Source organism: Equus przewalskii, chromosome 25 (assembly GCF_037783145.1).
Source record: "Equus przewalskii isolate Varuska chromosome 25, EquPr2, whole genome shotgun sequence".
Classification (NCBI taxonomy): Eukaryota; Metazoa; Chordata; class Mammalia; order Perissodactyla; family Equidae; genus Equus; species Equus przewalskii.
Genome location: NC_091855.1, coordinates 43,172,872 through 43,187,278, shown reverse-complemented (window position 1 = coordinate 43,187,278; position 14,407 = coordinate 43,172,872). Strand labels below are relative to the sequence as shown.

Here is a 14,407-nt window from a genome sequence, read left to right as displayed (position 1 = left end):
ATACAACATTAGTGAATGCCTAATGTGCAGTATGATCAAAGTAACTGGAAGATTTCTGCCTGGAACTTCCTCGAGCATGTAGAATGTGGGCACCACAGCTTTTGTGACGGGGCGGAAAAGAACATGACACCACTGCAGTCCTAACTACTTGTTCTAACACGACTCGGGGCGTAGAGCTGTACAGAAATGCCTAACCAGGCCTGGTCATTCAAAGACTGCATGCCTAGTGTGTGCCAGGGCAACATCACTCACACTGCTGCCCATTTAGAAAACAATTTATCTTGACCACTTTCAGAACAGGGAGGAGGGTGGAGAACAGGGGAAAGGGGCAGGTAAAAAGAGGAAGAGAGAGCACTGACTAGGTCTCCTTCCATAGCCCTGCGGGCAAGTAACTTCTGCTTAACTTAAACCATGCTCCTGGATTGTCAAAAGCACACCTGACTTTACAGTAAAACTCTACAGCCTACTCAAGGAACCAAGGAACTAACAGGTGGGAAACTCCCAGCGCTCTCTACTCAGGCCCAGAAACTGGCTATCTTCTCAAAATGCCTGAGGGGAAAGGGAAGCACATGGGAAAATCATTTTCATTACCAAGAACTGGGGGAAAGATGAGACAAGATTCAAGAGAGGAAACAGTCAGGAAGTATGATGCATCTATTAATTTTTCTCTAAATTATCTATAAGATCTCACAAAATCCAGATCAACAACTTATTGATCATATTATTAGCTCCAGCTTTTACCTGTGTCAGTGTCAAAACTGACGGTGGCATGGAAACGCTTGCCGTGTTTCAAGATATCCAGAGTCAGGAGAACTTCTGGGCTCTCTCGTTTCTCCTGGATGCGGTATAATGCACGTTCCAAGTTTAGCCAAAAACTAATTTCCTGTAAGGCAGTTCCTGAGGCAGGATCTCGATCGAGTTTGGTCACCTTAAAAAGATAAAATAACATTCAAGAATATTCACTATTTAAACAAAGGTAGAAAAAGTATGATTAACTAAACACATGTAGTACAATTTTTTTATTTCAAGTAGATTTCCTTTCTGTAAATTATAAGTGCCTTAATTTGAAATCAAAGGTACGAGACAGCTGAGATTAACACTCCTGCCTGGCTGATATTTAAATAATCTCACACTGCACTCAGATCATCCCACCCTGGCCAGCGTTTGTCTTCTGTGGAGCATTCCCAGGACCAAGGGCAGGTACCACAACAGTCATCACAGAATTTGCTTCATGGACAAAAACTCAGACCAGCTTTCTCACAGATATTAGAGAGTCAAGTGTTTTACATGATATTTTCAATACTGTGCTCTTACTTTTTGAATTTCTCGGATCCAGCGGTTAACTCCAGATTGTAACTGATTGAGAAAAGTTGGGTCTTCAACCTTATCTCCAAAGTCTGTAACTTTTGGCTTTTCTCCACGTTCATAACACTGTTTTGCAACATTTGTAATAATCGGATGAATTGGCAGGCTGATCTCTGGAATTTCAATATTTTGCTGCAAGTGAAGGAGTCCCATTTCAAGTTCTGCAATCTTTTTTTCAACTGAAGGAGCCATTTTATCACCATCCCTAAAAAGACAAGAAGTACCTTAAATTTTAGCGCACTATTGGTCTCCAGAGAGATTCAATATTGACACTTCATCCTCCTGATTCCTGAATTTTACATCATCTTCCACAGTGTCTGTGAACACTAAGCGAAATATGACATTCAAATCAACGAAGGAAAATGGTTTTTACCTGTCTGCCTTGCCTGACTCTCTGATATAGGACTTGAAAAAAGGAGCCACCGCGTTGCTAATGAAGGAATGCAAGGTTTCATACGGTGAGTCTTCACTGAGCGTGAGGACTCGGAGCTGAGAAGACACTGGTTTGTCTGCATCAATTACTGGAGTACGTTTAATGAATGCCAAGCTAAAAGAAAGGCAAAGAAGAAATTAAAACCAAGAGTTTCATTCCTAGTAAGTCTTAATAACTCTAACCTTCATGTTGCATACAAATTAAAAATTCATGTGAACGTTTTAATTTAAAAATCATATTAATAGACTAAATTGCTTATTTTCTAACAAGGAAATATATTGCTTACTTTCTTTACTCACTTATGTGAGAAGTTTCTAATTAAGGTTAAAATTACAGCATGCGACCACGAAACTAGGCAAAGTTAATCTGTCTCATAAATGGGTTGAGTCCATAATACTGGCCTCACCAAAACTAACCTACAACAGGCAACTACAAGTTACAAGCCATGAGGTACTTAAAAATCTGATCCTATGCTAACTTGTACCGTTCATTTATTGTGCTAAGTCACACATAGGTTTGAATAAACAAGTTACCCACAGGCTAAAGTGACCAGAGGACATTCCAGGCTCCCCACGGCCCGGCCTAAACAAAGTCTTCCAGTTTCTTCTTCTCCTCCCCACCCCAAGACACCACTTAAGCTAGATGTCCCATTCTCTGAACATCGTGTGCTTTTGAGTCTTTACTTAAGAAACCCACATTCACCTGCTGAAATTCCAAGTAATCCCCAAAACCCAGTTCCAGCATTATTTCTTCCCTGGTGCCTTTCCTAATCAGAAGAAATCTCTCCAATCTCCGTGTTTCCTGCACCTCTAAAATTCTGCCAAGTATTACAGTTAGTTGTGTATCTGCCAATCTTCCTCCCAAAGGACCACAAGTTTCTTGGGAACAGAAACTAGGTTTTATTTCTTTGTATACCTCCTGCCATATCTTACACATGACAGGTGCTCAAAGGTGGGTCAATTAATAGCTTCAAGAAAATTAACAATATTTTAATTTTCTAGCTCCCAGGCCAGTATTTTATACATATTTCATATTATCCTAAAAAGTCAATGAAGCTTCCTGATGTGACACACTGTGAAGGAACAAAGTCACAACAGTATTCCTGCCAAAAATGTACAACTTGAATCTCTTCATGGAGAAACATCAGACAAACCTAACTGAAGGATGCTCTATAAAACCACTGGTCTGTACTTATCAAAAGTGTCAATTTCGTGAAAGACACAGAAAGGCTGACACAGAAAGAAAGACAAAGAACTGGATTCTGGATCAGGGGAGAATTACTGTAAGGGCATTAATGAGACAATCTGAATATGTACCTAGAGAGTAATACTGTACCAATATATCCTGAATTTGAAAACTGCACTGAGCCTATGAACAAAAATGTCCTTGTTCTTGGGAAATAACTGAAGTATTTAGGGATAAAGGGGCAGGCTGTCTACAACCAACTCAAGTGGCTCAGGAAAAAAATGATAATTTGCCAACATGGCAAATGTTAACTGATATCCAAGAATTCTATATCCTATTCATCTAACTCCTTTGTAAGCTTGAAGTTATTCAAAATAAAAAGTTTTAAAAACCCAGTGCAGAATCAATTATAACATTTATATACTTAAATTTGAATACGTCTATTGGAGGGACATTGGCATCACCTTCTGGAAGGTGGGGAATTCGGTCAGATGCATTAAAAACTTTAATAATGCATTGCATCTGAATCAGTAATGCTATCTTTAGGGATTTATCCTAAAAAGAATCAGACCTACACTTAAGAATGTTTAGTAGTTATTTACTAGTTATTTATGATAACGAAAACTCAGATATAATTTGAGAGCATTATTAGATATGTTAAGTACATTATGGATTAAACCTAAAATGGATGCTATGACATGGCATTTAAAGTAAAAGTATTTTAGAATTTACATTGACTTGGAAATCCTCTAATTTGAATACACGAAATCCAAGACAAGATACCGAATTTAAAGAGCAGAAATCTTTTGAGTGTTTTATTAACGTCTTTGCCTGAGTCAATTAAGATTTATATTTAATTCTCCCAAGTTTATAATCCAACATAACAGTATATTCACGCTACTCACCTATTGGACTTAACTCCATAATGAATGTCTATGTTGATGTTATAAGAAATGAATTCTTTTTCTTCTTCTCCTTCATCACCAACATCCTCTACAAATCATAATAAATATTACATCAAATTCATGTCAACACTTCCAACTTTCAATTTATCAACTGCTTAAAGAATAACGAGCCTCACCCCATCCCACCCTGACAGACCTCTATGTGACTTGGTTCCACCTACTCTTCCGTTTCAACCCATTTTTTCCTGACTTTTTATCTAGTCACTTATTTGCTGTGTGATCTTGGGCAAGATGGTTAACTTCTCCGCACCTGTTTCCTTTGTAAATCAGGGCAGCACTGGCATACCCAGGTTGCTGGAAGGACTAACCGAGTTGAAGCCCATGAAGTGCCAGAGCTGGGCCTGGCCCTGGGGCAGTGCTCGGTGGTGTCTGCCACAGCCAGTTGTCACCACCCATCCCAGCAGCCCAGGCCCGGTGCTCCACACACAGAGGTCACTTTCCCTCCCTTCCCCACCCCAGTGTATTCTGCTCAGTTGTTCACTCAAGACTTACCACGTGACAGGCATTCTGGTAAGTACTTTAGGTATTCATACATTTAACCCTCAAGGCAACCCTATGAGGGTTGGCATGACTACTCTGATCCTTGCTTTTCAGGTTAAGGCTCGTATAAATAAACAGTTCTCACACACAAGGCTGGAAAGTCTGTGATTCCCAGGGCCGAGCTCCCCACCAGTACAGCCCCATTTCCATCCCTCATCCATTGCCTCACCTCGCAGGGCAAACTCCCATCAAGAAAACTGCTATGAAGAAACATCCCCAGGTTACCCAGAGGCATTCACCCAGCCTGCCCCTCTGCTCTTAGAGCACTTCTCAGAGCCTGCTCGGGGTCAACTCATGAATGCATCTTCCTCAAAAACTGTGAGCTCTTCGAGGGCAGGGATCATGCTGGATTCCACACAGCAAACACTGTGCATAGGAGTCATTTTTAAAAGCTCACTGGAATTTAATAGTAAAATAGCTCAAGAGGCATGTGAACAAAACTTCTAAGTGCAGACACGCCCCATATAACGACCTTTTGGTCAATGATGGAGCACACACACACAATGCTCCCATAAGATTAGTCATGCCATACGGCCTAGGTGTGTAGCAGGCTGCATTATCTAGATTTGTGTAAGTATACTCTATGATGTTCACACAATGATGAAATTGCCTAATGATGCATTTCTCAGAATATAATCCTGTCATTAAATGATGCATGACTGTAGTTAAAAATCAAAATTGAGAGCCAGCCCTGATGGCCTAGTGGTTAAAGTTCAGTGTGCTCTGCTTCAGTAGCCAGGATTCAGTTCCCGGGCACAGAACCACACCACTTGTTTGTCGTAGCCATGTTGTGGCAGCAGCTCACACAGAAGAACCAGAACTTACAACTATACACAACTATGTACTGGGGCTTTGTGGGGGAAAGAAGGAAGAAAAGAAGGAAGATAGCCAACAGATGTTAACTTAGGGCAAATCTCCCCCCACCCCAAAAAACAAACAAATAAACAAAAATTGAAAAATTAGAATAAAAAATGTGTAAGAATGCAAAATAATACAAACCTCTAGATCTAGTACTAATCTATTAGATGCCGAGATGTTCTAGCCAAGTTATCTTTGCCATGACACATTGCATGGAATACCTGCATTAGCAAAAATTACTATCTAAGGACTAATTTAATGTGCTATGTATGGTTTGTCTACACTTTTAAGTTGTGATGCAACAGCAAAGGCAGCAGACTTAGCTAAGTGACTTTGGGAAAGTCATTTTTCTTCCTCTAGGTTTCAAATTCGTGAAATGTAACATGGGCAGCAGATGAGGGGGTGGGATATCAAATTAGATGGTCTGTAAGGTTTCTTTAAGCACTAAAAACTGTAAAATCTGGGTGAATAGGGTCTGAGCAAAAGCTATTAGCTTCATTAGCTTTAAGATGAGACAAATACAAAATCACAGTAAAAGAGTATAAAATATTAGTATATCTATCAAGAAGACAGTAATTCAAAATATTGTTTTTAGTATAATTTTAGGAAAGGAAGGAGTTGTTGGTGGCAGAACATTCTAGTATGCCAGGTATTTCCTAGCTGTTTTTAAAAAATGACTACCTGGGGCCAGCCCTGTGGTGTAGTGGTTAAGTTTGGCACACTCAGCTCTGGTGGCCTGGATTCACAGGTTCGGATCCCAGGCTCAGAGCTACACCACTTGTCAGCCATGCTGTGGCGGTGACCTGCATATAAAGCGGAGGAAGACTGGCATGAATGTTAGCTCAGGGCTAATCTTCCTCAGCAAAAAAACAAAAAGACCTACCTTAAAAAACCCCAAAACAACCAACTAAACAAATCAATCAATCCAGTTTTCTAACTACTGAAATGTGGATATACCACAAGATAAGATAAATCATACTGCCTGAAACCAACCACATATGTGACTGCAATCTGTAAAAAGCAAGCACATGGACACAGAGCATAAGGAGACACCCCAAAGTGATACAGTTGTCTATGGAGAGGGATTATGAAATATTTTCTCCCTCAATTTTCTGAACTTTCTGTCATGCTGTTCCATGATTTATATAAAACATACATCACCAACATAACATCCAAACAGTATATAGAAAATAAAAGCAATATTCTATCATCACCAAAGGAAATTACTGATATAACTAAAAATATGATAGGTTAACTTTGAATCATTTCTTCCTCCCAGATAAAGACCCATCATCTGTACAAGTAAAATCAGGTAGAGAACATGCCGCCTGGATGCAGCAACTGAGCACGCTGCCTGCACTTCCTAACGCAGACAGGGTTAAAGGAACTGGGCACCTTGCCACGCGATGAGTCACGGCTCTGTCTCAGTCCTGTCGTGAGCGCCCAGCCCCACACAAGGAATACCGCAATGCAGCAGAACACTGCTTCAGCTCGGAAGGCACACCCAATGACATAATCCTCAGACAAGAATTGCAGCTAGGTATCCTCTACTGCTTTGTAAAATTCTAACTTCTCTTGATGACAATAATTTATGGAAGTCACTATTAATCAGTCACAGAACACATTTCAGATTAGTTTTTGAATACTTATTCCTTATAAATATAGAGATCAAATGAAGTCTGAGTATGTCTGACTCCCACTATAAAGAACCTATGACACTGTTTTATAAACTGCCATCAAATAATTTAACCTTTTGCTTCTCTGTAGATTATTACATCTTACAAATAAGAATAATTTGACATTCTACCTCCGCAGAAACATTTTAAAAAATTTGTTCAGAGGAAGACAGACATTTGATAGTTAATTCTTAGTAACAAAGGCTATTAATCCTGCTATATTTAGAAGCTTACATATAAACACAACCTGCATATTTTATCAGGTAATATCACTTTCAGTAAAGTTTGAAGCCGTTTCCTGATGTGCTAAAGTTACGGGTTAATACATGATGGACCAATACTATACTGCCTGTGAACACGTTCAAGGAATCAAAGGACCAGCACAGAAAGCGTTGGGGCCACCGCATGAATTCCTTCGCTGCAAGCCACACCGATAGACATGACAGTGAGCTGTGGACATTTCTTCAGCAGGCTTCTGAGAGTTCGTCCAATTTCTAGAGATGTTCAAAATGTCATTTAGCATTAATCTGCGGATACTTCTATTGAAAGACTAATTTAATATATTTCAAACTATAAGTGATTTATATCATTACATTCTGAATTAGGTGAGCATTATGCTTCATTTAATGAAATACAGAAAGATGCACATTCAATACTACCTCTCCTAGGTAGACCGGGATGTTTTCACAAAGCCTGATGAATGGGCAATTGGGAAAGGGACAAAGCAAACTGGAAAGGAGCGGGGAGGCCTCCAGCTTCTTCCCTCTTGCAGCTTCCCTCCAACAGTCTCCCAGCCCCAGGGCAAGCCCCTTCTCTATCTAGCAGACAAAGCCAGCCGTCTCCCTTGGCCCCCACACACCACCAAATTACTTCTTACATGTTCCCGGTCCTCGTCATCTTTTCTTTTTAAAATCTAAAACATCTAACAGCACATTATTCTGGTCAGTCACTATCACATCCGTCATGTCCTTCCCTCTTTTTCTCCTGTGGTTGTTTTAGTTTTCTCCCTTTCTCCTATCACATTTACATCCAACCCCCTTTCATCCTCCTTCTGAGAGGCTGTGACTTCTTTGCCACAACCACTCCCTGCCCTGGCATAAGGCTAAGAGTGTGGTGACAAAGTCTGAGTTTTCTCTTCAACCTGAAGACTTTCATTTCTTACAGTATAAGGAATATAAAAAGATGGTTAAACCCCACACAGTTCTTGTATATAATGTAAAACTAGGGTTCACTTTGGTATTTCCAGAAAAAAAGAGAAATAAGGAACTGAAATAATAAGTTACTAATGCCTAAGGGACTTAAGACTTAATACTTAATACTTTTTAAGGCTAATACTAAGTCCAAAAAAATAACTGATGAAATAAACGAAAACAAACACCCCTATTTCCACAGATACCAAGGAACTGAACAGAGAAATTAGTTTCTGGGTTTCAGAATCCTCTTAAAACATCTTTTTCCCAACTGCGTCTTAAAGTCCCGGGGTTTCGGTTTCCTCACTCATGACAGAGGAAGCTGGACCAAATCTCTCCCGCTGCTCCCAGCCTGACGCTCTCCAAGGCTGATGATGCACGCCCATCCATCTGCACTTTGTAAAAGGCAGGGATGACCATGTTCCTTTTGCCGTGCATCAATCTCATTCACTCTGAGATACCGCGCATTCCAACTTCTCTTGCCGCAGACTGCTTTGTCCTATAAAGGTGTAGGGCCCCGCCCGCAGTGTGGCAGCACAGGACAGTAAGAACCCAGTTTGACAGACTCTCGGCGTAGTGCTCCAGGACAGTATGGTGTCACAGAAAATTCTTCCTGTTAATTTATTAACCATTTTATTAACCATTTTGGGGGCTAAGCAAAGGTCAGAAATCAATACATTTTTAGTCATCAATCTACTACATTTCTTTATTTTTTAGGGAAATTAAGTCTTCAGAAAACCAGTTTTTAAAACTCCACCAAAACATTCCCCATAAAACTTTCCACACTGCTAGGAAGCTGAGTATTGTAAAAAGCACTAGCTTTCCCTCACACTCCAGTCCATCGCCAACTCTGCACCACTGAAGGGGAGGTGGGATCCCCTAAATGAAGAAGCTTAGGAAAAGCCAGAATTCCAAAGGGAGCCACTATTTCCAGTCTCAAAGACAGAACTCAGGGCTAAGACACCTGAGTGTAAAAAAACAAAAACAAACCCGCTATCACCTGATCCTGGCCTGGTCACCAAGAAGCCTGAGCGCAGACAAGTTCTGGAACCGCCAGTTCCACCAGCTGCCAATGGAGCATCTTCCCTGTTCTCACCTCTGCCACTCAACCTCTCAAGGGATGAAACCACCAAAAATGCACATCACGTACAAAGTGCTACAAAAACGGCATCAGCTCTGTAAAATGCCTGTTAAGTAGTGAGATCATCATTTTATCTGGTCATAATTATAGAAGTACACTATAAAGAAAACAATTTTCTACCGGCCAGGAATTCCAGAAAAGAGATTTCTCTTTTTAAAACGAGGAGCTATAATTTAACATTCTCTTTCCCACCAACTCTCCAATTCTTCACTATCAAAACAAACTGCTAAGTTTTATTTATTCTACACTTTAAGGAATGCTGTACCTTAACAAAAAAAGTTTACAGCTAGCTGGGGTAGTTAAAAAAATAGATAGATCTTCATATAAAAAATGCTTCTACATTCAGTAACAAGCGTTTGGAAAATTCTTTCCAAAAAGGGGGTGGGGTGAGGATAGAATAAAAGCAACTTGACCTGTTCATTAAATAAGTTACAGGGCTGCACTGCTGCTGGCGGTCTACATCCAGTTTAAACAACTCAGATTTGTTTTCCATATCATAAGGCAAAGCCCACCTTTCATTGTAATTAACTACTGGATGCTCGTATTTGATTACATGTACAAATGCCAATGCTAACTCATAAAAACCACCCAGAAGAAAGCCCTCCTGCCAAGTGACCTTCATCTAAATTATGCTAGTATGGTCAGGATGCTAACAAGACTGATGGGAGCATACAGTCTTTCCTCAGATTTCTGTAAGTGAGAGGTAAATTAGAGACAGGCTGAATTACTAGAAATACTTCATGGATTTTTACAAATATGGGAATGAGGTAGGATTTCAATTTTAGACAGTCTCATTCCTCAGTCAACATTCAAAAGTGCAAGTCATTATGGAGCCAAGATTTGGATGCCTGGATATTCGCTTTGCTGAAAGAAGAAAATGTACCCCTGATGCAAACACAGAGTGGATTTGCACTAGAGGGTATACTACACAAACAGGGTAATAATTTTAATATTTTGCTAAATATGTTTTATTTACCAATAATTTTAGAAAATTCTAAGATGTTTAAGAAAGTAATTACTGACGAGCACCCTACAAGCAAAGAACAAAACTCACAAATTTTTTCCATAAAAAGCAATTGAGACCCAAGGTAGAAATCACCAGTTTCAATACATAAACTGTGCAACATGATCAATAATTAACCAAGGTCAAACTACGCAAAATACAATAACTTAATGCAGATTAAAATATATTTTAATAAAATAATGTATATTCACAGAAAGACACCAAAATGCTGACTGTGGTTCTATCTGGGTCGAAGGATTCCAGGTGATTTTTATTTATCAGTATACTTCAAATTTTCTACCACGACTACACATTCTTTTTGAAAAAGAGTAGATGAGTTGAAGCTGTTTTTTTTTTAAACAATAGTGGTTTCCATGCGGGAAAACACAACTTCAAACATAACAGAAAAACCCTAAACAACATTAATACTCTAAATATGCCCAAATTTCTTATTTGCTCTGAACATTCCATGTAGACCTAAGAAAAATATTCTTGATCCCTCCGACCCTCCAGCAGAAAGAGATGCTACAGAGAAGCATCTCCTGAGTAAGAACAGCCCTTGAAAGAAACTATCAGAAAGGAACATAAGTATGAGCAGTGGGGTGAGACAGCACAGGTCCTCTTACTCAGAACCATACCGTTTTTTGAGATTATAAGAAGGTTGTTGGCAAACATTTTCAGACAGTGCCCAATCCCTTGGCACTAAGTTAAAATCTGCTGGGACATCATCCCTGGGTTCCCAGCACAAGGTGCCACACCCATGCGTGTGCCGTCAACTGTGCTGGCCATTACTACCAAGGGGTCTTAAAGAGTCAAGGGGAAGCCCTCCCCGAAGGCAAGGCCGACTCTCAAGGTGAAACCAGCCTTGCCCTTGGGAGGTCACTATTTGAGGAGACTGCTTGAATATGCAAATCTTTTGTCCCCTTCCCCCACTGGGTGCCTAAACTGAGTCTCTCTTTTTTAAATCTGTAAAACAGACTCCAGTATCACAGGTCACCATTAGGATCATCCAAGCACTACACAAATGTAAGGTGTGACTAATGGAACAAGCAGCGGACTGGAACCTGAGATGTGCAGTCTAGTCTCGGGTGACCTTGGGCTAGTCACTTCACCTGAACCTCAGTTTCCTGCGTGTGAAGTGGGGAAATACACCCATTCAGCACGGCCGCTGCTGGGAGGACCAAGAGGGCGGCCCGCGTGCGCGCATCCACCCAGGACAGTGATGCTCCGCTCGTAGCTGGGGCTGCCCTGTCATTCCCGGGCCTCGGCATCGGGGCCCGCACCAGGCAGGGGCCGGAATGCCAGCCGGCCAGGGCTGCCCCAGCTCCGACCCGCCAGGATCTCCCCCTCCAGCCAGACGACGGAAGGGCCAGAATCCAGGCTGCCCCCAGCCCCGCGGGGCTGCCCCTGACACATCCCTCCCGAGGCCCGCCTGGCCGGGACACAAAACGAAACCGAAAAGCTCATGTGACATTGGAGGCCGGGATGCGGCCTCCGCCCGCGCTCAGCCGGGGAGACGCTGTCTCCACCCAACTCGGCCATCTTGAGGCCCGAGCAGACAAAGCGATCCCATTGTTTTGGGTGACGGCAAGACAGGGGCACCCTCACCCTTCCCCGCGGCCCGGAAGGGGGCACCCCTGGGGCTCCGGCCTGGCGGGGGTGTGGCGGGAGCGAGGCCGGGCGCGGCGCCGCCCACCCCGCGGGGCGTCTGCAGCCCGAGGTCCCCCAGCTCGACCCTGGCCCCGGCCCCGGGCCCCGCCCGCACCTTTGAGCGTGGAGCGCTCCACCAGAACCGTGTGGACCTGCGGGTCCGACAGGAACTTGCGCATCTGCTCCAGGGCGCTCTTCTCCTCCAGCGCCGCCTCCAGCGCGGCCGGCGCCTCGCCGCCATCCTCCAGCAGCAGCGGCACCAGCTTGCGCAGGTGCTTCTGCAGCACCGACACGTCGGCCACGTTCTGCACGGCCGACACCTCCAGGCCGGCCGAGCCGTCCTCGCCGCCGCCGCTCCCGGGCTCCGACATGGCGCCGCGCTCGGGACTGCGGGCAGCGCTGAGAGGGCGGCCGCGACTCGGCGCGAGAGCTGGCGAGCGGGCGAACCACAGAAACGGGCGCCGGAAGCAGGACGGTCAGCTAGCCCGCGGCCGACTGAGGGGAGCGGACGCCGGCTCCGCCCTAAAGGCCGCCGCCTGCCGGCCCCGCCCCACTCCGCTCGCCGCAGCCAGTGGCGCCGGCTCGCGGTCTCGGAGTCATGACGTCGCGCATGCGCGTAGGCGGGCCTCCGGCCATGCCGCCGCACAACCTTCTGGGACTTGTAGTCCCAGTGCTGGGCGTGGCCCTTCTGTCTTCTCATGACCAGCCCTAAAGATGGGAACTTGGCACGCTGATCGGTGGGGGGTGGTCAGGGACTACATCTGTCTTGTTCCCTGCTGTGGCCGAAGCGAACAACACAGAGCCTGAGACGCTACCTAAATATTGAATGAATGAATGGTGTTAATGGCGAGAGCTAATATAGTCATGACGTGTTATTAGATATATATTTAGGGAGAGTGAGGACATTTTTCACAGCGGGAAGAGGGTCACGTAGGCTGAAAAGATGGAGTTTGGGCGGGGGGACATTCCCAGCAGAGGAACTAGCCTCTACAAAGGCAGAGGGGCCTGACTGCAGGGGCAGCGTAAGGTAAAGCCAGGAGATGACACCTGGACTGTGGAGTAAAGCCAAGTTGTCGTGGGTCTTGGCTGCTAATGACAAAATAATTCCCCCCAGGATGCTGTGAGAACCAAGAGGGAGACCTACCTGAGAGCATCCACCTAGAACCGTGATGCTCCAGTAGCAGCTGGGGCTGCCACTGTCATTCTGCCCTCAGTGTCTGGGTCCGTACAAGGCAGGGGCTGAGATGCCTGCCGGCTTAGGCTCCCCCCAGCTCCCATCGGCCTGGACCCCTTCCCTTACACGAAGATGGCATAAGGGCCAGAAACCAGACTGCCCACATTCTTGGTCTAGAGATGACAGTGTCTTTTAAGGATGTTAATTGGCCTTTGAAAGTTCAAACTCGTAACTTGCTTCTTAAATTGGGTAGAGGAAGGGAAGCCAAAGGTGTTATTTTTATATCAAAGTGCATAGTCAGAGAGCTGAGTCCTGATTGGTGGAATAATGATGGGATGATCTGATTTCCCCAAATCATCTTTGGAAAACTGCGAAACATACAGTATGCTTATCTTTGCTCAATCACCTGGTGCCAAGCCCCAGGGACTGCTGGAACATGGAGATTAATCAAATGGTTCTTGTCTTTAAGGAGCTCATGAAAGAGGGGACAGATTAATATCCCATTCTCCTGACCTCCATCAGTCCACTCTTGTGTGCTATGCCCATGCAGATCTAAATAACCTCCCAGGAAAAATATAAAGCCACTGCAATGACTTTGTGCTATGACCATCATGGTAATGAATAGTAATAACGCCACCAACAGCTAATACTGAATGCTCACTCAATGCTAGGCATTCTGCTAATGGCTGTCCCCTACCCCCATGTCCTTTGGAGTAGGAACAGGACAAAGAGGAAAATCTATTAGGTGCAGGTTAGTGAACTCTGGATTGACCACACATGATCTGAGACTCAGAAACCCAGCAGTGACCTGGCAGATGGAGAGAGGCTGCCTGCAGCCTGCACTGTGAGTCAGCACCGCCCAGGAGATGCAGCCACTGGGGCATCCAAACGACTCACACATCTGCAACCTGGCCCTGAGCCAGGGCAACAGAGCTGCAGGCTCTGGATTTGCAGCCCTGTGTGATATTCTCAAAATTAAAAAAGTGTTTGCTATTTCTAAGAGGATGGAAACTGAAGGAAGCTGAACAGTCAATCTACAAGGATTCCTACATGGACCAAAAGTGTTTGCATTTCTGTTTTCTAGAGATGTTTGCTGTATTTCATGCATAAGAAGAAGAATGGTGAATGTTGATTGAATGCTTACTGTACACAGGGTGCTAAGCACTCTAAATTCCTTATCCCAGTGGCTGGCTAGACCACCCCAGAGCTGAAAGGGACAGGATCTTC

The 14,407-nt window shown here is 43.8% G+C and overlaps 1 protein-coding gene across 1 annotated transcript in view; it reads right to left on the bottom strand.

Annotated features, from left to right (window-relative positions):
* The window catches only part of DYNC1H1 (dynein cytoplasmic 1 heavy chain 1), a 69,942-nt gene extending 57,338 nt beyond the window's left edge, over positions 1–12,604 (bottom strand). Inside the window, exons 1-5 of the mRNA XM_070593297.1 lie at positions 12,122–12,604; positions 3,889–3,976; positions 1,739–1,912; positions 1,315–1,570; positions 742–928 (exon numbers count right to left, since the gene is read on the bottom strand). Coding sequence (XP_070449398.1) covers positions 742–928; positions 1,315–1,570; positions 1,739–1,912; positions 3,889–3,976; positions 12,122–12,377 — 961 coding nt within the window. The 5' untranslated portion in view covers positions 12,378–12,604. The remainder of the gene's footprint in view (positions 1–741; positions 929–1,314; positions 1,571–1,738; positions 1,913–3,888; positions 3,977–12,121) is intronic.
* Between the last annotated feature and the right edge of the window lie 1,803 nt (positions 12,605–14,407).